The sequence below is a fragment of the Tauraco erythrolophus genome, chromosome 13, assembly GCF_009769465.1.
Source record: "Tauraco erythrolophus isolate bTauEry1 chromosome 13, bTauEry1.pri, whole genome shotgun sequence".
Classification (NCBI taxonomy): domain Eukaryota; kingdom Metazoa; phylum Chordata; class Aves; order Musophagiformes; family Musophagidae; genus Tauraco; species Tauraco erythrolophus.
The window spans coordinates 22,391,232-22,415,928 of record NC_141477.1 but is presented as its reverse complement, the minus strand read 5'-3'; the positions used below and the strand labels follow the sequence as shown (position 1 = coordinate 22,415,928).

Genomic DNA, 24,697 nt, shown 5'->3' with positions numbered 1-24,697 from the left:
ACCCCCCTGCCATGGGCAGGGACACCCTCCACTACACCAGGTTGCTCAAAGCCTCATCCAACCTGGCCTTGAACACCTCCAGGGATGGGGCAGCCACAGCTTCTCTGGGCAGCCTGGTCCAGTGTTTTACCACCCTTCCAGCAAGGTATTTCAAAGCACATGAAGAAAACCCAGAGAAAACGAAAGGTGCAGCCTTGATATATCCTAGTGCCACATTGTCCAAAAATAAAAGCAGCAAACTTCTGGAACTAGCATGGTGCAAGCCAGCACCTACACTGACAGAAACTTTGGGGCCAGCCCTGTCAGCACTTAAATCCCAGTCCTAATGGTCATGGAGGCAAGGTCCAGCGATCGACAGGATATATGTTAAAAACAGTTACGAAAAGGTATTTTGGCTTTCAGATATGGCATATTCACGAAAAGAAAACATTCCTTTTGATAGTGAAAATAGCCCTGAAAATAGTCCTTTTAATAGTGAAAATTTAGTCCTTTTAATAGTGAAAATTTTGCTGTCTTAGGGAGGCAGGTTCTGCCTTTGCACTGCTCGGTGTGCCATAGCAGAGAGGGAGGCACAGACTCCAGGGAGGGCACTGGAACGCAGGAGACAGGGAGAAAAACATCAGGGTGAGCCAGAGGAGCCAGCTGGAGGAGGGCAGGAGAAGACTTTTGTTAGTTGCTAATTCAATGGTAAAATCCAGAAAGGGCTGCATTTAGAGCCCTTCGCAGTCTGTGGGTTTTTTTCTGCATAAGGAACCGGTTTAGCCCGCTCATGGCCATACAGATATGCAAGGGGCTATACAGGATACTCTGTGCCTGATTTATCACCACTGTAATTGCAGTGGGTGCAAATTTGGCCCACAAGTGAAACCTCAAGAGCTGAAAATCTAACCCTCCTCCTGCGGTGGCCTTTCAGCAGCACAATTTGAAGCCCCTGGGAGCAAACTGCAGAGACCAGAGAAGCCAAGTGATGTGTCTGCAGAAGGGTTTCCCATCTCTTCGTGCTATTAGTTCTTTGGAAATGCACTCGCCCTCGCCTGGCTGCTTCGCAGCCAATGTGACTGGGCTTGAGGTGGAACAAGGCATCAAAATGCCACTGATGTTCCACTAAATACGTGGAACGAAAATAGCATTTCCACAGAAATGCTTTTTCAGCTCCAGTCCTCCCCCACTCGGATCCCACACTGCAGCTTCATGGAGCTGGCAAGGATGAATCAAACGTCTCTTTCGAAACTCAGGAGACAGACACTGCTGAATAATTTGGCAGGAATCTGCCGACCTCCCCAGCACAGCTGTCCTTGTGCAAGGAGGAGTTACGTAAACTGGTATCGCAGAGATTTCCGCTCCCCTCTGCCCGTGGCAGCCCCTGGGGAAATTTTTAACAAACAACTTGACCCATCCTAGGAAGTAAGTGGTGGGAAGCGAGTGGCCAAGGTTGTGTTGGGGAGGTGGTGTTACATCCCCATTCCTAATACGATCCATCCCTCATGGCATTTTCGGATTGTGCTGTGCAGACCCCATTTCCCTAAAGCCAGCTCCTAAAGGCTGGCTCAGCCCAAACCCCCGTGTCCGACAGGTTGATAGCAAAGCTCACAGTCACTGGCATCCAGCCACTTAGCAGGGCTTAGATTTATTTTCTGATACCAAGAATAATTAGGACAAAAACGTTCAGAAGGGTTCATTGAGTTTTAGGGTCTCATTTGCACGGAAGAGAGGTGCAGTTTTGCAAAGCGCTCAGCTTTGAGGAGGTCGATGAAAACCATGTGTTAACTGTCCCATCTCAAAAATCAGCCTGCAGCAGGGTTAAGTTAGATGAACAGATGCCACGCAAAACTGTGTCCTTGGTGTTCATGAAAAGCAGGCTGGGCTGCTTTCTTCAAAGGGTCGCTGTAAGGTAAATTACATTTTTTAAATGTAGGCTCTGAATCTTTTTTTAAAAAGCCAAAGAACGTTGAAAGCCCTTATGACTAAAGATACCCAAAGACATGGCAAAGTGGCAGCGTGCCATGCTCTCATTGCTCACGGCAGGCTGGGCAGAGTGAAGATAGAGAGCAGGCAGGCAGGAAAATCAGGACAAATTTCAGGAGTAAATTGAAAAACTCTGCTCACTCCCTCTGCTTCTTCCATTCTGCTCTGCAGTCACTGCCCAGGTCAACGAGGAATCATGAGAGAGGGCTCTGAGACCCACACCTTAGTGCAAAAGACAGCTCAGGCTTTTCCAAACCTCTGCTTTTCCCAAATCATGGGTTGGTGTTTGGCTGCAGTTATTATGGACTCTGGTTTAGCCTTTTCCCAATTTCAGCATCAATTATTCACTATTCAAATGTTTCAACATCAACTGTTGACCAAGTTGTAGAGCTTGCCTGTAGGTTGGTCTTCTCCAGCCTTATCCTTGGATCCCTGTTCTCCTTTGATACCTGAAGAACACATCATCTTCTGGGCAGAAATAGTCTGCAGGGATTGCTGCTTTTTATACTGAGCACACTGCTACCTTGCTGCCTTGTCCGTGTTACGTTTCAAGGATTCGTTGTTTGAGGCAAGCCCTGGCTTTGCTTTACCTGTGTGTATGCAGTGTAGGACTTCCAGCTCCATGTTCTTGGGTAGGGAGGAGTGAGGGAAGAAAATCCTCATGTGACTTTGCCCGTTACCCATCTCGGATCATCTTCTGGGATGATCTTCTCTAAGGCTTCTTCTGCGGTGGGAATGGAGTGACAGTCCCCTGCAGAAGAGCCACCCTGTTGCATGTTACTTGGGCCACCCTTTGCCTCGCAGGAGGGATGGAGGGATCTGCCCCACGCTGCCCTTGGGCTGCATCTGCCACCCGTGGAGCCCCCTCTCCGCCTCCCTTTGCTCTGCCAGCTCCACGTCCCGCAGCACGTGTAACACAAAGCTGTCCTTACACGGCTTTGAGCTGTTGAAGGTCCACCATCAAAGGCTTTCAATGTGGCTTTTACTGATTACTTATTTACAGCTCCCAGTTGCCCTGTAAAATAGGTAAATATCATTATCCCATGGGGGCTAATGGGGGAGGACTGAGGGAGGAATTGTGTTTGAGCCAAAGGCCCGCAGCCAGTCCCTGCCAGGCTCCGGAGCGGCACTCAGAAGACCTGACTGCATCCATGTACTCAGAGTGCATAACTCCTCCCCGAGTCATTTTGAAACTACTTTGCCATTGGAATATGCAGGATTTTAATAACCAGGAAGACCAATAACCTACATGTGCAATGAGAAACTTGTAATGGATTATTCTGAGGTTGGCATCTTTTATGTTGTCAGCTCGTAAGAGGGATCTCATGACTCATGGCTGGAAATGGCTCTTTCCCCACTTGTGCTTTACAGATGATTTGTTTTACGCATGAGAAGCAGAGTGTGACCTAGGATAGAATAAACCATAGCACTTGAAAAAAAATGTGCCATCCTAAAATCATCACCCTGGCTTAAGACCCCCCCACCCATTCCTTGCACGCTACCCACTGAGAAATAAATCGGAGTTTCTGAAACACATGAAGGTGGCCGCACGCAAAGCCAACAGGGGCAAATTACCTGGGACACACCAGGCTGGGTCCTCTCAGGTGCTTCCCTGTGCCCTCTGATGGAGGGGACAATTTCCTCCCGATGTGCCATATGCTGCTTAAGCCATTGAATAGCTTTTAATTCTAATGCCATGTCAACTGCACAGGCAGATTGCCCTCCTCGTGATCCGTGTTACACGTCCTCTGCAGCATCACGGGAGGGTTTGGCCCTTACAGGGTCTTGCACAACTGCAGCGTGCAAAGGCAGCGCCTGGCACACCTAGCTGTGGCCTGGGGTACTCGTGGCAGAAAAAAAGGGATTGATTAAAGCTAGAGAGCAGGCGGAGAAAGCAGTACCAGAGACAAGCAGAAGTCAATTTAATAGTAAGAGTTATTGAACAGTCTGATTTACAGGTGCAATGCTTTCTACAGATAGAATCATAGAATGGTTTGTGTTGGAAGGGACCTTAAAGATCATCCAGTTCCAACCCCCCTGCCATGGGCAGAGAAATCCTCCACTACATGAGGTTCACACAGGCCCATCTCTCTAGCCTGTCAAGGTCCCTCTGGATGGCATCCCTCCCCTCCAGAGTGTCCACAACACCACACAACTTGGTGTCATCTGCAAACTTGCTGAGGGTGCACTTGATCCCACTGTCCATGTCTCCAACAAAGATGTTAAATAGCACTGGTCCCAGTACTGACCCCTGAGGAACATCACTCGTCACTGGCCTCCACGTGGACATTGAACCGTTGACCACAACTCTTTGAGTGCGACCATCCAGCCAATTCCTTATCCACCGAGTGGTCCATCCATCAAAACCATGTCTTTCCAGTGTAGAGACAAGGATGTCGTGTGGGACAGTATCAAATGCTTTGGATAAGTCCAGGTAGATGATGTCAGTTGCTCTTCGCCTATCCATCAGTGCTGTATCCACTGCAGCAGTTTGGGGGTAGGTGCATAAATTCATTGTGGAAACCACATCCCAACTTCAGATCCTCAGGTTTTCCAGTAAAAGCCCAGCCTTGCTTTCCTTACGATGGTCACAAATGCAATTTTTTTTCTTTCCAGTGCAGCTAGAGAAAGTCACCTCCCCCCTTCAGAGGAGGGAAGTGAAATGGGGAGATGTAAGTCAGGGGGAGAGCAGGAGAAGATGGCCTGAGCAGGTGCCACAGAGCGCTCCGTGCCCCCGAGCACAGCTCCGACAAAGCCAACGGCGGGTTTGCGAAACGCGTCACAACTTTGGTTTGTGCTCCCATCAAACAGGACTTTTGTGGGCTTCATCTTTTCCTTGCGAATCCTTAGCAGGCGTTACGTGAACAGACTGCAGAGCGCTATGCAGAAGAGCTTAATTAACCTCAGCCAGGGAAAGAAAAGGAAATCATAGAAGCTGGAGGGTAAAAAAAGATCGTATTTAGACAAATAAGTGGAAATGACCTAGATGCATCAATTTCCTGAAGAGCCACGCAGCGCAAGCTGGATGCTGTCTGCAGAGACTGCAGGTTCCTGTCCTGCTCCTCGTGCTTGCTGGCCCGCGCTGTGCCTGGGGCATCTCCCACTCCGCCCCGAGGTCCGGGCTAATCCTACCTGCTCCCATGGCATTTTCTCCTCCATCTGTCCCCTTCCTCTTAAGCAGCATCCAAGTGCCGAGCTGGCGAGGACCCCAGGAGATCAGCTATTCCCTTTGCAGGATTAAGTATGCTCACATCATCTCTGACGGATGTTTGTCTAACCTTATTTTTGAAAATCTCCAAGGAATGCTGTCCCAAGACTTCCCTATTTTGTCTGTTCTAGTGTTTAACTACTCTTATAGCTAGAAAGATTTTTTCTTTTTTTTTCCCAAGTATCTAATCCTGTTCTCCCTTGTGGTAAATTAAGCCAAGCCACAATCAAATGGAGAATAATTGATCACCAGCCTCCTTAGGAGAGAAGCAGCTTTCACACATTGGAATACCAATAGCACATTCCCTTTTATTTATGTCCTTTCTAGATTAAACAACTCCCTTTCTTTGGCCTTTCCCCACTGCTCAGGTTTTGAGAGTCTTTTTTTTGGTCTTCTTATATTTTCATGCACTTACCCAATTTAACTACAAAAAATAGTTTTGTGTGATATTCAAAACTGGACAGTGTAAACCAGCTACTTGTCCTGGCTTAACTGGGGAGAGGCTAATATGTAATATTACACTAATATAGCCAGCATATAAACAAGGGTAGATGCTCTAGCTTAATAATTTCTTCCTAACTCTCTTGTATGCTGTCCCTGGGATTATCAGGAGTCCTGGCAGCAGCCTGTCCCCACTGCCATTTCTGCCCTCCCCTAAGCCTGAGCTCCTTTCGACAGTGTGGCTCCTTACACAGCTGATAAATCTCCTTTTTATGTGTGTGTGTGTTATTTGCTTTGTCCTTCCGACGTGTAGCACTTACACCAGTCCGTTTAAACAATCCATTTTCACCCTCAGCCACACATCTGCTTTCCTGTACCTCGTGTGTGCTGGTTTGGCTCAGCCTACGTGCTCGAAGGAAGGAAGGATGGTCCTGTGCCTGACGCCGCCGGTGTGCACAGCACCACGGTTCACTTCTCGGCGCTGCTGCGGGCTTTCCGGCCCCATCTCGCAGGAATCACACAAAGCAGCGTTGCTTTCATGGCCTGCCTGTTCCCTGAATTTTTATCCTCCTGTCCACATGCATAAAAAAAGCTCCTTAAAGCAGGGGTTTGGCCTCATTTGCTGTACATCTCTCATGTAGCCCAGATGAATTCCTAAATTGTGTTGAGATGAGTCACAGTGTAAGCCAAGTGTATTTACCCAAGCTTCACTAAGGAGTTAAGTAATATATGTTATTCTTTATGAGCTGTAGGAACACACGTGATAAAATATCCACAGATCAAATAATTATTATGTTTCATAGATTCATAGATTTCTAGGTTGGAAAAGACCTTAGAGATCATCGAGTCCAACCATCCCTAATCCCCATTAAACCATATCCCTAAGTAGTTCATCCACCCTATTCTTAAACACATCCAGGGATGGGGACTCGACCACCTCCCTGGGCAGCCTATTCCAGTGGCTGACAACCCTTTCAGAGAAGAAATACTTCCTAACATCTATGAGTTAGATACTTCCTAATACTTCCCATACTATGAGTGTTAAAATTTAGTTAATTAGGAAATAATATCCCTTTATTGAGTGCTGGCAAGAAGAGAGGAAGAAAGGAGAAGTGGTAGTAGGGAATGCCTAACCTATTAAAATGGCATCATCCAGTTACCGTTATTAATCTGCTGTATGGACAGAGCTTTCTTGAGACCAGGTGTGCACAAAGTGTGTCCCACGTGCAGACACGTGCTGTTCACTGAGATGTTTATGTGCTTTACCACTCTGCGAAAAATAAAGGGGCTCTTAAAAACTTGGGGTATCTTTTGTGGAAGTACGAAGGAAAAGCACTGCTGACACAGGGTCCTGCACTTGGAAAACGCCAGGCATGGACTTGCTCTGAGCTCTTTACCTTTTCTGTACCTCCTTGAATGGTTTTGTCTTCTCCATGTCAGCACCTTTCTCTCCTCTGGGCCTCTCCCCACTCCAGGAGCTGTTTCTCCACCAGAAGGTTCCTGCTGAGCTGGAGGCTGAGAGCTCTGGGGAGGGCGATGGGAGAAAAGATGATTCATTTCTTCGAGGTTTGTTATGGAAGTTTCTTCTCCAAATGAAAGGAAAAGTGGCAGGCAGGAGCTGTGCCCTTGCTGACTTCCCCTTGTTCGCCGTGTGCTTACTCCATACATCCAAGGACAGAACCATGGTGTTTCTTCTTCGGGTGGTTTCTGCAGGCAGCCTCGATAGCTGAGCTTGCTCTTTCCTGCTATTGCATTCTCATCAGCAATACTACGCTGTGGGGCCGTTTTATTTCCAAAAGCACTTGTATGATTCCTTTATCTCCTCGTTGCTCCTTCAGTAACTCCTAGGCAACACCGTTATCTTCCCATCCAACACTCAGCAACACCTGCCGAGCACGGGAGCCCCTGCAAGGCACCGCGGACGCCTCGCGGGAGGCAGCGCTTGTTCCTGCCGCAGCCTCGGAGGGGAAACGTGTGGAGCAGTTCAGTCAGACACATCCCAACCCCTCGTGGTGTCCCCTGGAAGTATAATGACAGCACAAAGCTGTTACAAACATTCACTTAGCATTAGCGATTAAAAATAGCTCGTGATGTTTTCTGAAACAAAATAGGAGAGATAAGAGAGGAAAAGATGTACTTAGTATGTGTAAGAAAGCAAGCTAATGTGCAGAGCCTTGTATTTCCAGAGCCAGGTGAGAAGGAGGATTGTGATTATTTATTCTTGTAATACCTTTTATGAACAAATCTCTACATAATCATGAATATTGCATCGAAAAGTACATTTGATCCTCTTCACCCATCTCGCTCACAAGGACGGTCTGCTCTGTGTTGTGTTTTGGAGGTTTCAGCAGCAGTGAGTCAGTTCTCTCTGGGAAGAAGAATAGTTGCTGGTACAGATAATTTAAGGAGTGCATTTTTTTTTCCTTTGAGATTTGTTATCAATTTTGTTTTGAGAATGCGGTGAAGATAAATGCTATTTCTAAGAACGAGTCCAAGACTCAGATTTAAACACAGTGCACAGTATTGATTTAATTGAACGTGTTTAGTGTGATGCTTACAGCCTTTTCTTTGCACTTCACTGGACACCAAGGGAGAGGAAAGAAGCAATTTTCCAAGTTAGGACAAAACAGAAAAGATCTTCTATTTCATATTCAGCATGAAATATCCAGGTTTTAAAGACTACGAGCTTCTGGACGGTGCCCTGTCTCATGATTGTTAAAACTGTCTGGCACATCCATGAGCAAGTTTGCTGAAAAATTATGATGTGCAATTTATTTTCCGAGATTAATGTTTTGTTTAAAATAATAACCTACTGCTCATCTTTAAAAAACCACACCACTAAGTCTTATTTCAGTGAATAAATGCTGTACATTGATTTTATTTTTCCTTTTGAATGAATCTTTTAATGTAGCATTTAGAGCACTCTCAAAAATCAAAAAGTATTTAAGGTAATGCAATACACCTAAACGTTGGGTTTTGAGAGTGGATAGAGGAAGGAAATCTTGATTATGTGTCGCTAGATTTGTCTTTGTAAGTATGTTTGCCTTGTAACTTGAATCACCTTACGTGGTCAGGACTATATTATATTAATTAATATTCTTAATTAATTAATTAAGAATTTATTAATTCTGTTTTCTGATGATCATTTGTTATTATCTGTTCCTGTAAAGACATAGAGATGCTCCTCTTACACCAGTATACAACAGGACCAGTTCTAGTAAAGGCAGTCCAAAATTTGATGGGCAAAGCCAAAATAAGTATGAAGAGGGTAAGGAGGAAGACAGGAAATTATCTGGTTTTTACTACAGTTTATCAGCATCCACAATCTCACATCTCTAATGGAGCAGTTGACACAACAGATCTCACACCACTTTTTTTTAGTGCCACCTCCACCTGCCGTGAACACGCACCCTCTGTGGTTTGGCAGGGGGCATCGCGGTAGGCGACACCGCGCCGCGGCACGGCTGCTGGCGGCACGGAGCGGAGGTTGTGCTGGGCATGTCAAGCAGCCACGGAGCTGTGGGTGTTCTCAGATGAATGATGAAAAATTAATAATGAAGACTGGTTTACTTTTCCCTTCTCAATGCAGAGAAATGAGCTGTTGCTGAAAAACAAGGGGCAGGAGTAATCAACTTAGAAAGGAGATAAGGACAAACGAGTTGGGTTGTGAAGGTTGTAAACATTAAGGAGGGAAAAAGAAAATATTTAAGCTGGATCAAGAGGTTAAAACCAGGGTGCAGTGGGACAGAAATAGGTCAGGAGTTCTTTGAACTGAGGATCAGGGTGATTTTCTTACCAATGAGTTGTGTGTGAATGGGAAATGGGATCCAAGGAGAAGGGGCAGAGACACATCTTCCCGACTCCGAGAACGTGTTTGGAAAACAGAGACCTGCACTACCCAACCTGCGCTGCCAAACGTGCCCGAGCTGATTTCTCAAGATTGGCACAGCCTCTTTTGCAGCACAGGAATCCCATCGGGCCAGTGGCCTGTATTTTCCATTTTCTCGTCCTATGGAACTGAAATTCCCATCATGGAAAATGATGGAAATATGTTACCTTCTCAAAGGCATTTCTTCATGCCTACAAGCAAAATTTTGCAGCATGAGGACTTAGTTTTGTTCTTTTATGCCTATCATTTACTCTGTTTGTTTAGCCAGCAACAAATGTGTTCACAGCAGATGAGGCTTGAAGAATCTCACCAGGTTTCACCATTACTTCTTTCTTTTCTTCAGCCCTCCCATGAATTCCCTGCTGAGTTCAAGCTCTGTAAGTATCTTACGATCAACCCATCTCTCCTTTTTTCTCTGTAGGATCTGATACGAAGAGATATTCTGTATTACAAAGGTCGCATAGACATGGATAAATATGAAGTGGTGGATATAGAAGATGGGAGAGATGATGACTTCAATGTCAGCATGAAGAATGCCTTCAAACTTCATAACAAGGAGACTGAGGAAATGCACTTATTCTTTGCCAAGAAACTGGAGGAGAAGTTACGATGGCTTAGAGCTTTCAGAGAAGAAAGGAAGATGGTAAAAGAAGATGAAAAGATAGGTGAGGAATATGAAATGAACCTGAAAGGAGGTCGTTGGTAATGCTTAATTTAGCCCCAACTGTTGGAGAAGCCCACATTTGTTTTTGTAGTAGAATTACAGTTCAACCTTGTTCAAAGGTCCTTGGTTGCTCTCATAGGCAGAAATAGGTCTCTTTCCAACTCAGTTACTGGTATTTTTGGCCCTCAATGAAAAAATTCTGCCCGTAGCTTCAAGCCTGGACCTCTGCAGGTATTGTGGGAGAAAGAATTCTTCGGCCATCTGACTTCATAGTCTCCTGGCCGCATCATTTCTGCTCTGATTCAGCATTTCTCATGCAGGGTAGGAGTTACCAGCCGTGCCCTTCCCTCAGCATCAGCCCATAAATCGACTGTAACCAGTGTCAGTTCAGGCTCAGTTTGTGTTGCCCAGCTGTAAAGCACTGGGCATATTTATGATACTGTATAAATAATAATGGGTCTAATCTTACTTTTCACGCAGCCCCTGCACAAGGGAGATTGTAGAGAGGCCAGCCCTTTCGAGGAGGATTTGCTTTTCAGTAAAACACCTGCCCGTACAGCCAGCTCACGGGGCGATGCTTTGCCACCCAGGGCACCCGTGTTGCCAAGCAGTGCAGAACATTCCCCCTTCCCCAAATGACAAAGAGGCTTTGTAAGCAACCTTCTGAATTGTGTTTGCCGTGTTCCCTTTTCCAGGCTTTGAAATTTCTGAAAATCAAAAGCGGCAAGCGGCAATGACAGTAAAGAAAGTCAGTAAGCAAAAAGGTAACCGGCAACACGCACTGTGCCTGGTGATGTGAGGGTGGAGCGGGCTGGGCTGAATCCTGTTGGGTTAGGATCCAGCGTCCCCCTTGAACTTCCCCCTCCCCTTTCTCTTTTTTTATAAAATACCGTTTGTGCTTTGTATCCTTTCTTAATGTATCTGTGGGCCAAATTAATCTCTGGTCTAATGCGGCTGAAGCCAGTGGAATTTCACCAGAGATGAATTTGATCTCGTTGTCTCCAGTCTGATGTCCAGAAGCTGTCCCTGGGGGCAGAAATCTATCTCAGTTGTTTATCTCAGGCTGAAACGGGAGTGAGTGCGGAGATGTGTAGGGGTTCTGCTAATTCCCAAAGTCTCCCATTAGCAAGGAAAGAAAAATGGCTAAAATACTGGAGATGCTGAGGGATCTACCCCTTTCCTGCTTTTGGAAAGGGGACACTTATGTTTCTGGGGGCTACCTATAACTTCTAAAGGACAGCACAGTAGTGTCAGCTCTAGGAAATAAAGTACTTTAGTAAAGACATTATATCTCTCCAATGTCAGGTTCATTTCCCCACCCAGGCAGGCTGCAGCCCACTGATAAATGCCACGCTAGACACTGAACACAGTCTCAACCGGCGAGGCAGCCAGCATTAACTCTCTCTCGCAATAACTCTTGCAGCTACAGGTTTTGAAATACTAAATACGGAGGGAAAGTCAGTGAGGTCGTTTTTCACGTTTCCCAAAGCTTCACAAAGTCGTAGACGTATCGATCCGTTGCCAAAGTACCATGGCACAACGAGGCCCGTAACTGGGCTTTGAGAGAACTCGTCACTTCTTGGCTGTCATCAGTTCCAGGCAGATCCGTCCTCGCTCCGTACAGGCATTGGGTTGGGTTTTGCAAAAGTTGAAGGAGCTCTTTGCTTTCTGCCTCACCTGTTTGTTGTCTACTGGCTTTGCTGGTCCAGTAGTGGTTTGCTAGGCCAGCCGTAAACTCTTTGGTTCGCTGTGTCTCTCCATTGTCATTAGTCTTCTCCGCTCTTCTAACTTCCTATGTTGTCTTCTAAGATGTTCTCTAAAAACTCTCCTGGCCAGATTTTCTAAGCTCAGAGTATGCACACACCCAGAAATGGGTGCACGTAGTCGAGGCAGTGGCGACGCCGTCACGAGCGCGGTTTGGCAGAGTCACCCCTCCCCACTGGCATGCTCGTCCCTCAGCACGGAAGCAACCACGGAGATGCTGGCAACTGGAAAATTAAGAGAATCTGACTTGCATGATGGCCATGACAAAACCAGTTTCAATTATTATTTGCTGTTCAGTTAATTATAGTGTTAATTAATTAAGGCATTAATTAATTAATAGTTGTACTGTTCAGTCATTAAGTGACACAGTTCAAAGGTGCCTGGGCATGTCTACCAGTATTCCCACTTAAATCACTGGACTCACATCCTGACAAACACGATACGCCTGACCGTACTTACTTCTCACGCAGCAATTGCTCTCTTGTTTTCTCTCTTTCTCTTTCTCTCTCTTTCTCTCTGAGATGAAAAAGGAGGGGGCTTCTCTCATTATAAAATTAATTAGCTCCTAAACCACCGGTCAGCATTTCCTTATGAAGAACGAGCTGTTGTCACACCGGCAGTTCTTTCTGTGAGATGAAGTCCTCGAGGCAGACAGAAATTCAGTTGGAGCCCGAGCAGCAGGTTAGGCGAAGCCTGGTTGATACCTGAGACACGAGATCTGAAAATCAACAAATAGGGTCATGAAATTAGTAGCTCTGCTTCTTTTGGTCCTACGTTGTGGTAATCATAGCCCAGTCTCTGATTAATTAAATTAAGTACTAGCACCGAACGCTTTGCCGAAAACTCTTCAGTTTTCTCACTCTGTGGTTTGTCTTGTGCCCAAGACCCAACGAGAGGCACGAAGCTGCTGGAGCAGGGAGCTGGTGGCATTGTGCAGAAGAGGGAGGTAGGAGGGAATTCCTGAGAGCTGGCTGGCAGTGACTGATTTTTTGAACCTTTCCATATGCATTTTACATACATTGCCCACATTTTTTTTGCCAACCTTGGGGCTGTGTTGCTGAGGTGCAGCCCTTGGGCTGGGTGCAGGCAGATGGGTGAGCGCCCGTGCCGGGAGGCTGCTGCCCGCGGGCACCGCGCGCTGCCTTTGCCCTGCCCGCAGCCTCCTGCAGCACACCAGCAGCGTTGGAAGGGGCTTTAAGTTAGTTTTGGAGCATCAGTTATACCTGGAAAGCAGTGAAACCCTTTAGGAGTAGGAATCCTTCCACTGCATTCAACTGAACTATTTATTCATGTAAATTTAGGACTTGGCAGGACAGGTCTCAGTGGTGCAGCAGAGCTCGACAGCTCAGCAGCTTGGCCGGACGTGCCGAGAGCCCCGCTCCGTGCCAGGGGATGCCCATTACAGACTTGTTTCTGGATTATCTCAGTTGTTCCCTCCACCTCTTAAATGGGAGACGGTGGTAATTTCCCTGTCACAGAACACTTAAGGAAGAGAGAAAAGCCGTGAAGGAGGTGAAATGGAAAATGCAATCAACTTTGTTAGAGGTGAAGCAGAAAAACATTTTTCAAATAGTATAAACTGCCATTTATTTCATGCACTGTTGTACCACACCTCCCAGAAGTATTGCTCTGGAGCTGGCTGGCATGAAGGAAGCATCTGAACTACTGCTTGCTCGCTGCAGCAGGCGAGGGAGAGATGCTGAGAGCAGGAGGAGAAACAGTAAAACTCTGCTTTTTAAACTAATGGAAACTTTATCCAGGAGATGAGGGGAGAACGCAACTCCCAGTGTTTTGAGAAGTGTTTGATCCCAAAATGAGGGTTGTCTGTGGGGCACAAGTCGGCCCCTCTGGAGGCAGCCCCCTCCTGACGCTGGCACGCTGGCACACACGCGGTGCCAGGCTTCCTTCCAGAGCGACGTCATGATGCGCGCGGTCAGATTTCAGCAATATACTCGGATTTGCACTACTTATTGGATTGGGCAAAACGTAATGATATGAGACCAGGTGCCTTAAGACAGCGTTAAACCAATTTTTGGCCGTCTTTCAGTCCATTAGACATAAAGGAAATGGGTAGTGTTGGCTCTGCACCTTACCAGCAGATACAGAAAAGGGCCGTTTGTTGTTGTTTTTTTTCTTCTTGCATTGATTGTTCAATATTTTGCCTCTTGGTTACTGCCCTTTAGCTTCTGTCAGCGTCAGTGTGGTAACAGGGAATAGAATTCAGTGTGGTGTCTCCTAGAAATGGTAAAGTAACAGGGAAATTTATTTGCCTTGACTTACAAAAACAACAAAAAAACCCACAGCCCTTTTTAAGCTACAGCCGAGCAAGTGGGCAGCTTTGCTGCAGATAAGTCCAGGTGCCACCGAGGACCTGCGCGACGTTACGATAGCATCGAGTTGCACTTCCAGATTTGTGCTCGTTACTGGCTTGAGCAGCAGAAACTCTAAAGTTCCCCTGAAAATGGATCCCTTGTGGATCTCCAGTCCATCCTTAACGCAGGCACGGGGTTATCCAGGGTACTTTTTCCATTTCTAAGTGTCTGAAAACAGAAGGCTCCTTTAGTGCCTCTGTCCACCGATGGCCTCTGTTCTGCTGGCCGCTTTTCATCTCCCCTCCAACCATCAGCGTTTGCAGCTTTCAGAAACATTCAGTGACTTTGCTGATCCCCAACTCTGTCCACGTCTGTCCCCGTGCAGGATGGCGTGAACGTGTAAGGGATTTTTGCTCATGGTCCTAGAAGCTGTCAGCCAGGGGTGTCAGGGAATTAGAATTTAGAGATTCTTAAAGCACTGTTTCCCACTGATGTTTCCATTTTGGCAAACAAAGTGTCAGTTCTAATTTAAAGAAGTGGCCTTAGCCCTAGGTGCGAGGGTTTCCCACTCCAGGAAAGCTCTTTAGACCCAGCTATGAGCCAGCTTCTTCATGCCCTTCTCCCTGTCCTGTGTATTCTCCTCTGCACTGCGCCACAGCTTCACCAAAGCAGATGCCCTCAGCCCAGAGAAGCCTTTAGCCTGGTGGTCTGGGGCTTGGGGAAGGAGGAAAACATGTATTCAATCACCACCACCCCTAGCCCTGAGCTTAGAAGGATGCCCTCCTTAAAGCTGCCCATAAATACTCAGCTATGCAAACCCAGCAGGGGTTAAATCACCAGCCAGCATGAACTGCTTTGGCCTGCAGTAAAACACCCTCTGAGTCACTGAATTTTCCTGCTAATTTCTTCCTTTCTGATCACTTGAGCGCACGGCCAACTATGTCATAAAAACCCTGACCCAAATGCCCAACAGCTTTTCTCTGACTCCTCACGCTTCTGCCCATCGGGCGCTCCCCCACCAAGCCCGCCACGCAGGAGGAGGTGGCTGCACCTTCACACACTCCTGCTGGCATCATCCAGCTGCCAAGGATGGTCTCAGCAGGTACCAGAGTCTGTAGGTCCCTCCCGTGGTTCTCCGAGTGTTTAAGCCGATTTTATTGCATCTCCGTTGCTTACAAGATTGACGTGGCCCCGACATGTTTCCTCATCCTGTTGGCACATGTAGGCATAGCCTCGGGGGGTTGACAGGGGCTGAGCAACACATGGAGTAACCACTTTAAAACATAGAGGGGCACTTGCATTTTCAGAGAATCAGCGCCACTTCCCTGTTTTCACAGAGCTTCTCACAGTGGAGGTGAGAGAACGGAGCTAATCATGTTCTCCGTGGTATTTCCCCACAGATTCGGAGAAATCACAGAATTTATCCCATTGCCTCCCAAACGCAGGCGTTCCGCAGTGCCCGCCACGGGCTCCGCAGCACTGGTCCCACTGAGGGCAGTATAGACAGACAGCGTCTCACTCCAGGCATCAGTAACCCAGCTGGGGTCAGTAGCATCATCTGAGGTCCCGTCACATGTACGAGCTAAGGCAAATCATCAATAAATTCTTGGCTGGGAGATGTCAAAGGAAGGTGCCGGTGACTCAGCAGTGGGCACAGGCTTCGGAGCAAATTCTCCAGAGGAGTTTTTTGGTGAGATGTGAAACGGGCCTCTTGGGTTTTCCGGTGGCCCTCGTTTGAAGAGCCAACATGTCGACATCAGCGTCATGTTGAGATTCCAACTGAAATCATAGAATCATAGAATGGTTTGGGTTGGAAGGGACCTTAAAGATCATCTAGTTCCAACCCCCCTGCCATGGGCAGGGACACCCTCCACTACACCAGGTTGCCCAAATAAGTTTGTCAGCCCAGATACTCCTGCACTTTCAGTCTGCTGAGGAATCTTAGGTGAGGGGCAGCGTTGCTCCCCAGAAGAGGCTGCATTTCAGGGCAGTGATGGGTGACCTGATCTCTTCCTATCAATGGACCAGACAGAGTGATCTTTGCTATCAGTGTACAGAATGGTGGAGGAGAGGGAGGCTATATAAATACTAGATGGGATAAATTAGTTTTCACCTGGCTTTGATTGATAAAGCCCTAGTATCATTTCTTCCATCTTGCCTTGCTTAGCTTTTGCTTATCACATGAGGAATCATCATCTTAATGTCCAGTCTAATGACATCAAGCTGCAGTAACAGACTTGATAAATAGACTCGGGAAGGTCAAGTTACCTCAGTATTTGTAGATACTGTGGTTGGCTCTGGAGTAGCCAGGACATGAGATTACTGCTTTCCTCCTTCGCGTTTCTCAAGCTGCAGTTAGTCCTTTTCCCTCCCTCTGCCTCCAACACAGAGAATCATAGAATCATAGAATCATAGAATGGTTAGGGCTGGAAGGGACCTTCAAAGGTCATCTAGTCCAACCCTCCTGCAAGGAACAGGGATATCTCCAACTAGATCAGGTTGCTCAGGGCCTCATCCAACCTGGCCTTGAACGTCTCCAGGGATGGAGCATCCACCACCTCTCTGGGCAACCTGTTCCAGTGTTCTACAACTCTCATGGTAAAAAATTTTTTCCTAATATCCAACCTGAAGTTGGGCCAGTGGTTAGAAGAGGGAGCTGAGGCATGTTCTCCTCACCAGTACCATCCCTGGTAATTCCTACCTCTGCCAGGCCCTTGAGTGAGATCCCCAGCTGTGTAAAGAGCCATGGCTAACACACCACTTAAATTCCTCGAGTGGCACGAGTATGACAAAATTTGAGTCGGGCAGTTTAGCCTGGAAGCGTAAACCGATGAATTCCACGGCCGCCCAGGAATGCCGTCGGAGGCAGACGTTTCCTGGTCCCAGCTGCCATCCCCCTCTCGCCGTGAAGAGCAGGTCTGCAATCAGGGAGCAGAACTAATGTCAGACCCAGCGTAGTTTGCCAACCCTAAACGTAAGAGCAACCGCGTGAGTAGCGGTGAAGTGCTTTGAGATCCTCTGTTGAAATGTGCTGAAGAAGGGCAAAGGGCTGTACCCATCAGCCATGACTGCTCATTTCTTTAACTTAAACTTGTGGCTATTGCAGGAGTAATTAACCATACAACAATTAGGGTTCTTGAGGTGTGTTCCTGGCTACCCCATGTTGTGTATCGGTCACAATATTCAGGAGGAAACGGAATTTTTGGGATTTTTGAGCATGGCTCCTGAAAGATGCGAGTTGGCTCAGCTGCTCTTGCGATCAGAGGGAGATGCAGGGTTCCTTAGCGCAGCACTGCTTCCATCCCTCCCAGCAGCCTCCAGCAGCCAGCAGAGGAAGCAGGTGCTGGTGTTTTACTGTGTCCCACTCGGCTCTCGCTAATGAACAGCATGGTACCTAGGCAGCTAGGTAGAAGAAAAGCCTATGGAATAGCTCCTGATCAAAGTTTTATAAGCTAAAATCCTAAAGGTCGAGGATGGAATGAACAGCTTGTAAGGCAAGTTTCCGTGGTTCTATCTAGAGGCAAATCTGAGCGTGTTCTGTGTGTGTTTTGTATCAGCTCTGGAAAGGTGCAGTGTTATTGTAGCTGTCCTGCTGTGTTGGAGCCATGTCTGCACGTGTCCATGTGGATCCCCTGTCAGTTAGTAGCGTGCTCCTACAGCTTCCCGTGCTACTGAAGTCGTGTTGCAACCTCAAATAGATGAGACGCTTTCAAAAAAAGAACTAGAAGGGGAAAATGAGACAGATTTAAATCTTTTTGTTTTCTTCTGAGCTGAGAAATCCGAAAGATTCCAAGTGACGTTGCCTAGTACTAAAAAAAGCCATGAATTCAACTGACAGTGCAGCATCTCTCTTTGCCCGTTTTGTCTAGCCAAATTATAAACCCTGGAGTTTTCTTTTTCCCACTCCGAACAGATTTCCACAACCCCCACCCCGCTGAACCATCCTGCCTGTGCAGCTGCAGCCTTTGTGTTCTGCTACAGTGCAGAATTATGCACGAACCAGCAGAAGGAGCTCCAGGTCTGGTCATTGAACAGCTGCTTTCTTACGCCTTTGCCCTTGGAAATCAATTCTTCCCCTTTGCACTTGGAATTTTTTTCACCAGGCAGCCCAGAATCGCGCTGGGAAAGCGCTTTGCTTTCTGTTGAATTGCAGTGGAGTTATGGCTTTGCATATTAAAAAAAAAAAAAAAGAAAATCCCTTGAGATGATTTTGCACAGCAGCCCCCAGTTCTGATGCGGGAGCAAAGCACTTCAGAGCAGAATAGAAAAATACCAACCTGGCAGACTTTTTCCCAGAATTGCATTTTCTCAGGATTTGAAGACGTGCAGATCAGGTGAATCTCCCTCCTTCCCCCTCCCAGTTCCCGTGTTCCACCTTGTCAAGAACGTGGGTATGTCCAAAAAAAACCAAAGAGGCCCTTCTTGGGGCACCTCAAGCTATTGCAAAGTGCAATTCACAAATCTCAATTTCACAAGAAAATGTGTTCTGGTGGAATTATCAGCCTGACTTGCCCGAGCACACACGTTTTTATTTGCATGCCCACAAACACCCGGTGATCATGCATGCCATTGAGAATCATAGAATCACAGGACGGTTTGGGTTGGAAGGGACCTTAAAGATCATCTAGTTCCAACCCCCCTGCCATGGGCAGGGACACCCTCCACTACACCAGGTTGCCCAAAGCCTCATCCATAAAGAGCTGCTGTCTTCATCATTGATGCCATGGAGGCCGTTTGATAAATACAATAAATATGCAAACCTTCAAGCAGAACCAGCCAGGAGCTTCTGACGTTCACCCAGCTCAGATGTTAATGCCAGTAGCCTCGATCCTCGAGGGGGCACACAAACACCTCCAAGAATATGGGTCTGAGCTGCTTTACTGAGGGAGGTGGCAATGTGTGCATGGGCATGTTTCAAGCAAGGATGGATGTTTTTCAGGAGTTTGGACCAAAAAGGCTATTTGGGAAAGACCTGAGTGGGGTTTGCTAGTGATCTGGCCAGGGGAGTCTGCCTTTTTCTCTTTTGGAGAAGACAGACTATGGATTACATTCTTCGCAGTGTAACTCCATCAATGTCAGTGGACTTCAGCCAGACTGTCCTTTCTCTACTTCTTCAGCGTTCCAAGCGCATAACGTTTTGCTGATCCAGGAGATTTTTTGGCATTTCTGTATCATGATTAACATACATTAGTTCACCCTCCAAAGATGGGTTTAGTGACAACAAAGAGCTCAGCCCGGCAGCCCGGGTGCATCACAAGGCTGCTACTCAGCAGCCACAGGATGCAAAAGACATTGGGCCGTGGCATTAAAGCAATGTGGTTTTTAAGGTCTTCCAAAGCTAGACACAACTGCTGTTTGTCCCTTAACAGCAGCTTTAGATGCACAGCTTAGTAATCTTGGTGGCACAAGGCCTACTGGCCTTTGAAGTAATTCCTGGTCCTTTGGGTCAGACAAAGGTCCAAACCACTGACCGGACAGAAGATCTATTTCCCACTCTAGCCGTGTAAGGGACCTGTACCAGATCCTGACCTTCCCACAGATTCTACAATTCCTCACCAGTCTCTGCTGAGAAAAGTGGCCAAGGCACCAAAGGCTGGTGGCCTCCTGGAGAATGTCTACGCTCTTGTATGGGTTCAGGGCTGGAGTTTCCCCTCCAGAGCAGACTCTGCGGTTGGTTACACTGCCCACACATTGACCTGCCTTCCAGCAAGGCAACTCAGAGCAGGACCGTGGTAGAAGAAGGGTTGGAAGAGGCAGGGCAGAGATGAGCTCAAGCCCATGCTCTACCCTTGTGGGACTTCATTGGCTTAAGTCACATAGTGGGGTAAATTCGAACTGACGGTCGGGGCCTACCAACAAGGATGGGACAGAAGTTGTCTCAGGTGTCCTAGAACTGACCCTGTTCCAGGTTTGACCCCAGGGCAGCACGGGCTCTGGGGCTGCACTCTGCTCTGCAGGCTTTCTGTGGGAGAGAGGAGCTTGGGAAAGACAGAGTAGAAACCTTGTTGATGAGTAACTATTCCAGAGTAGAAACCTTGTTGATGAGTAACTATTCCAGCACGCAGATACAAATGCAGAATATTTCCAGGTTGTTCTTTCCAAATAAGTTTGAAATATTAACTGTGATGAATTTGTTAAAGGTTAATAAGTATGAATCACGGAGCATTTTTTGTCCACCGTAAGGAAAGGTCTCGGTCACTCCCTACAGTGGACAGCACCATTGGATGGTATTTGCTGTAAAGAAGGAGAAATCAGTTAGACATAGTCAAGATGATATCTCCGTTTGGTCTGAACCTTTTGAGGATTTTAACAACCCCGGATTGGTAAATTCTCTCGCAAGGGGAAGCGAATTCATTCTCTTTCCTAAAGCCTCAGCTTTGTGTCTAAAAGAGGCCCCGAATTTTAACGTGGCCACCTGTAAAAGTTGTCGATGAGCTCCGTGAGTGCACTTCCTGAGGCTTTTCCCTTTGTCTGTAAGTACCCGCCTGTGTGCAGCCCCCCGTGCCCGGGCCGGCGGCACCGCTCCCGCAAAGCATGTGTTTGTGTGTCCGTAGGAACCGCTAACCGAACGCAAAGCTGGCATTTCTTTGACACCCGTTGCTGTGGTACCTGGGTGCTAATCACCGTATTTTGCCTTCTCTAGCACCTTCCCAGCCGAGGATCTCAAAGTGTTATACAAACATTAATTAATTTAGCTTCACAACCCTCCTGTGAGGTAGGTGGGTGATGCCATCCCGCTTTCCAGATGAGGACACTGATCTGCTTGGGTAGAGTCGCCTCGCTCCTGCGGTTAAGACCAGGGGAGGCAATGGCCTCGAGCTGGCCCTTGCGAAGCTTGCCACCCATCACACGCCCGGGGCTGCCCTCCCCGCAGAAGGAAGAGCAGTTCTGCATGCAGCAGAGGGGATCCAGAGATGGCCAGAGCTTACAGCAACCTGCTTCAGAGCCCTGCTCCTCCCTCCTTCCTGCCCTTCTCTGGAGTTGTGGTTTCCAGCCGATCACGCTACCCTGAGGCTGAAGGAGGGAGTGTCCCTCGTCAGTGGTGTCGCGGGGAAGGAAATACAGAATTTCTGTATTACTGTTTAGCCTACACTGCGGCGGTGACATCCCTCCCGTCTGTTCCACTTCCGTTCACCCAGAGCCACCCTTTCTACACCATCCTCTACAACGGGTTGCGTAGGTCCCCCTTTCCATGGGAAAGCTGCAAGGGCAGCACCCCCTCGCCCCGCTCCTGCCCAGGAGCTGTGACTCGTGTATGTGGGCATTACGCATGGAGAACCTGACAGCGTAGCCTCGCCAGTCCACCCATCGCTACCAGTTTGGGTTGCGCAGAAATCAACCTTTTCTGCGTTGCCTGCAGCCGTTTTTGGCTGAAACCAGACTGGTAAATTTAAACTGAACCCTATGGAAAAGTCCTACAAACTTTCCTAAAGAAAATAATGAGTTGTCCATCGTATAGGCAGAAAAGCGCCGGAGCGGTGCGGGTCCCTGCAGCGCAGCGCGACCTCCAGAGCAGCTCTGCTCCGTTCCGACGCAGGAACCGGTGCCGGGTGGTCCTGGGGGGTCGCACTGCTCGGGGCTGCTCAGCGGGGCACGTTGAGGCAGAACTGCTTTCCAGGCGTAGCTGGGAGGGAGGGTGAAAACGAGCTCGGAAACACCAAGTGTTAAATTTGCGAGCAGGTTGGACGCTGTGGTTGTCGGCCTTCGCCCGGCCAGGCGGGCGTTGGTGCCTCCTCAGGTCCCGCAGGACTTTTCCATGAGGGCAGGCAAAACTCTGCCAAGACCAAAGTCATGGATCTTTTCCAGATCTTCAACTCGTGGTCTAGCGTAGGCAGCCTCCGAGCTGAGAGTTCAGGCAGCCGCTGCGTTGCTCCGTAGATTTGCCGTCTCCAGCCCATCACCCTGTTGTTTGGGACCCTGGTTATTAAGGGATGAGAAGCGATAGCATGACGAAGAAAGACTATTGACCCAATTGCACTTTGACTGATCTGTTTCTTTTTCCCCCCAATCATCGATGCAGGTGTGAGCTACTCCAAGTCGGTTCCTCCAGCCTACCCACCACCCCAGGATCCATTAAATCAGGGACAATACATGGTGACAGATGGCATATCCCAGTCCCAGGTCTTCGAGTTCACCGAACCCAGACGCAGCCAGGCACCATTCTGGCAAAACTTCAGCAGGTTAACACCATTCAAAAAATAATACCTAGAGAGATGGAGAATTTTAACTTAAAAGAACTAAAATTTAAAAATAAAAATAAATAAAATTATATTTATAGATGGACCTTTTTTCGGAGAAGCACTGTTGCAACTAAATATATATACATATATATATATACACATTTTAAAAATAATAATATGTATACATATATGTATATATATAGAAGGACCAAAAACTTTTTTTGTTGTTTTTGGGAAGCAATCTGCTACTAGATACTAGGAAGCACCAATGATTTCCAACCATGTGACTTGTTTTATTTTATTCCATTGGTCGGACATCTGGTTGTTGTTGTGGTTTGTTTTTTTTTCTTTTCTTCTTCATTTCCATTCAAGTCGTCATTGGCATCCCAGAATGCTTTCTCGCTTGTGTGAATTCGTCATCGAAGTTCCTCATGGACTACATCGGTGTATATTTTATTTGATTTTATTTATGGGGGGGGGGGGGTGTCGTTTGGTTTTTGGAGTGCTGGGAGATCTCTGCTCCCTCTCCCTCCCTCTCCGTCCCGTCCTTGGCTGTCCCCGGAGTCACCATTTCAACGAAGAGCATCGACCCCGTCCCCGTCCCACATTCTCTGGTCTGACTCGTGCCTGTCTGGATGTGCTCCCCGTGCACCATGCTCTGCTGCGCAGTATTTCTCTGGCTTTAATCGTTTTGTTGTGGGCAGGTGAAGATAAGCAGAAGGGGTACCAGCTATTTAGGAAGCGAGAGACAGGTTTTCCTCCGTTCGTTTTTTTTTTTTTTTGCATTTTCTTTAAGCACTGTCTTTTTCTCAATTCGGTGTGATTTGTTCACGCCCGGAGTAAGACTGAGAAAAGAGTATCAGGGGCTTTTGTTTCTTTTGCATTTCGTTTTCTTTCAGCGGGGTTAGCTTTGATTTATTTTCTTTTTAAGCTGAGACACGACTCTGAAAAGCCCACTCCTATCTTTGTTCTCCATGCAAAGATAAAAGCTTAAAACCTGATGGCTTCACGCCCTCCATTCCAGCCCGAGGAAAATTGGCTATTAGCTCCAACAAATGGCCAGTTTTCTTCCTTCAGGAACTAAGGTCCCATCCTGTTGGCCACACTCACGCCCGCACAGTCCCACGGTAATGAACCACTAATTGCTCTTTTCAGGAGCAGTGATCCCCGAAGTGAGGACCACGACTGCCCTCACTGCCAGCTCTGCTCTGTTGCGCGTGAGGTCCGTGGCTTCACTTGGGCACTGACCTCCGGAGCAAAACTTGAGTAGCCACAGGCTCATTGCCTCAGTAACTGGAAGGATTTTCCCAATCTTTAATGCACCCCAGCTGCAGGGGAGTTGAGAGCTGCCTTTCAGGGAAGATAAGGATGTCACCTGAGAAGTTTAGCCCCATGACCACGATTACGTGACCTCATGTAAATCAGTGATGGGTTTGATCTAAACGGCATCGATGGTTCAGCAGAGGGGTACCGGTGTCAGTGGGCTCTGGAGTGATTAGCTGAACTCTCCAGGTCTCTTTCTCTCTCTTTTTCTCCCTCTGGAGATTCGTAGCTCTGTTTTCAAAGACACTCCCTACAATTTCAGCCTTAAGTCCGTTCGTTTGCAAGCGCAGAAGCTTATGTTTCAGCTCGTAAAACAAATCGCTGTGCACTAGGATGATTTTTTTTGTTCCTAGGGCAAATGAGACTGTTTAACCACATTCAGAAGACAAACTTAAAAACTTTGCAGAGCTATTCTGCAAGCTCCTTTGAAAATGTGGGATGAAGGGATTGATCACGGTATTTATCACTTTTTTTTGAATCTGATACACCCCATAAGCACCCCAGGCCAACTAGCGTGGAGACACAGGGTGTTTTTTTCCCTCCCCTAAGAAATACAGGAGAATGGGAGGAGCAGAGAGTGTGATTTCAGTATTTCCATGGAGCCTGTTTTATTTTAGGGCACATTACAAGGCAGTGGCTGTGTTTTTTCACTGAAGTACAAAAATAATCTCAGCACTTTTTAGTAATCCAGAAACAATCAATAACCAGCAAAGCCAGACGAATGTTTTGGAGAGGAGGAGTGGCCCCTCTGTGACAGGCAGCAGCGGAACCACCGGGAATCCCAAATAGGAGGCGACCCAATTTTATACCGGAACTTATTTTTATGCTCTTTTGTATCTTTGCATTTTTATGGCCAGATTTTAATATCGAATACGTAGGAGATATTATTTTGTTTCTTTAACAGAATGGGTATTTAAAGAAGTGAATGAGGTGGGTTCTCAGAAGTTAACT

General features: G+C 47.3%; 1 protein-coding gene across 2 annotated transcripts in view; it reads left to right on the top strand.

The window, feature by feature from the left end:
- ARHGEF9 (Cdc42 guanine nucleotide exchange factor 9) overlaps nucleotides 1-22,445 on the top strand; it is a 184,229-nt gene extending 161,784 nt beyond the window's left edge. For both annotated transcript variants that reach the window (XM_086619470.1, XM_086619471.1), the window contains 3 exons: nucleotides 9,925-10,168; nucleotides 10,863-10,931; nucleotides 22,264-22,445. In XM_086619470.1, coding sequence (XP_086475596.1) covers nucleotides 9,925-10,168; nucleotides 10,863-10,931; nucleotides 22,264-22,445 — 495 coding nt within the window. The remainder of the gene's footprint in view (nucleotides 1-9,924; nucleotides 10,169-10,862; nucleotides 10,932-22,263) is intronic.
- The last annotated feature ends 2,252 nt before the right edge of the window (nucleotides 22,446-24,697 follow it).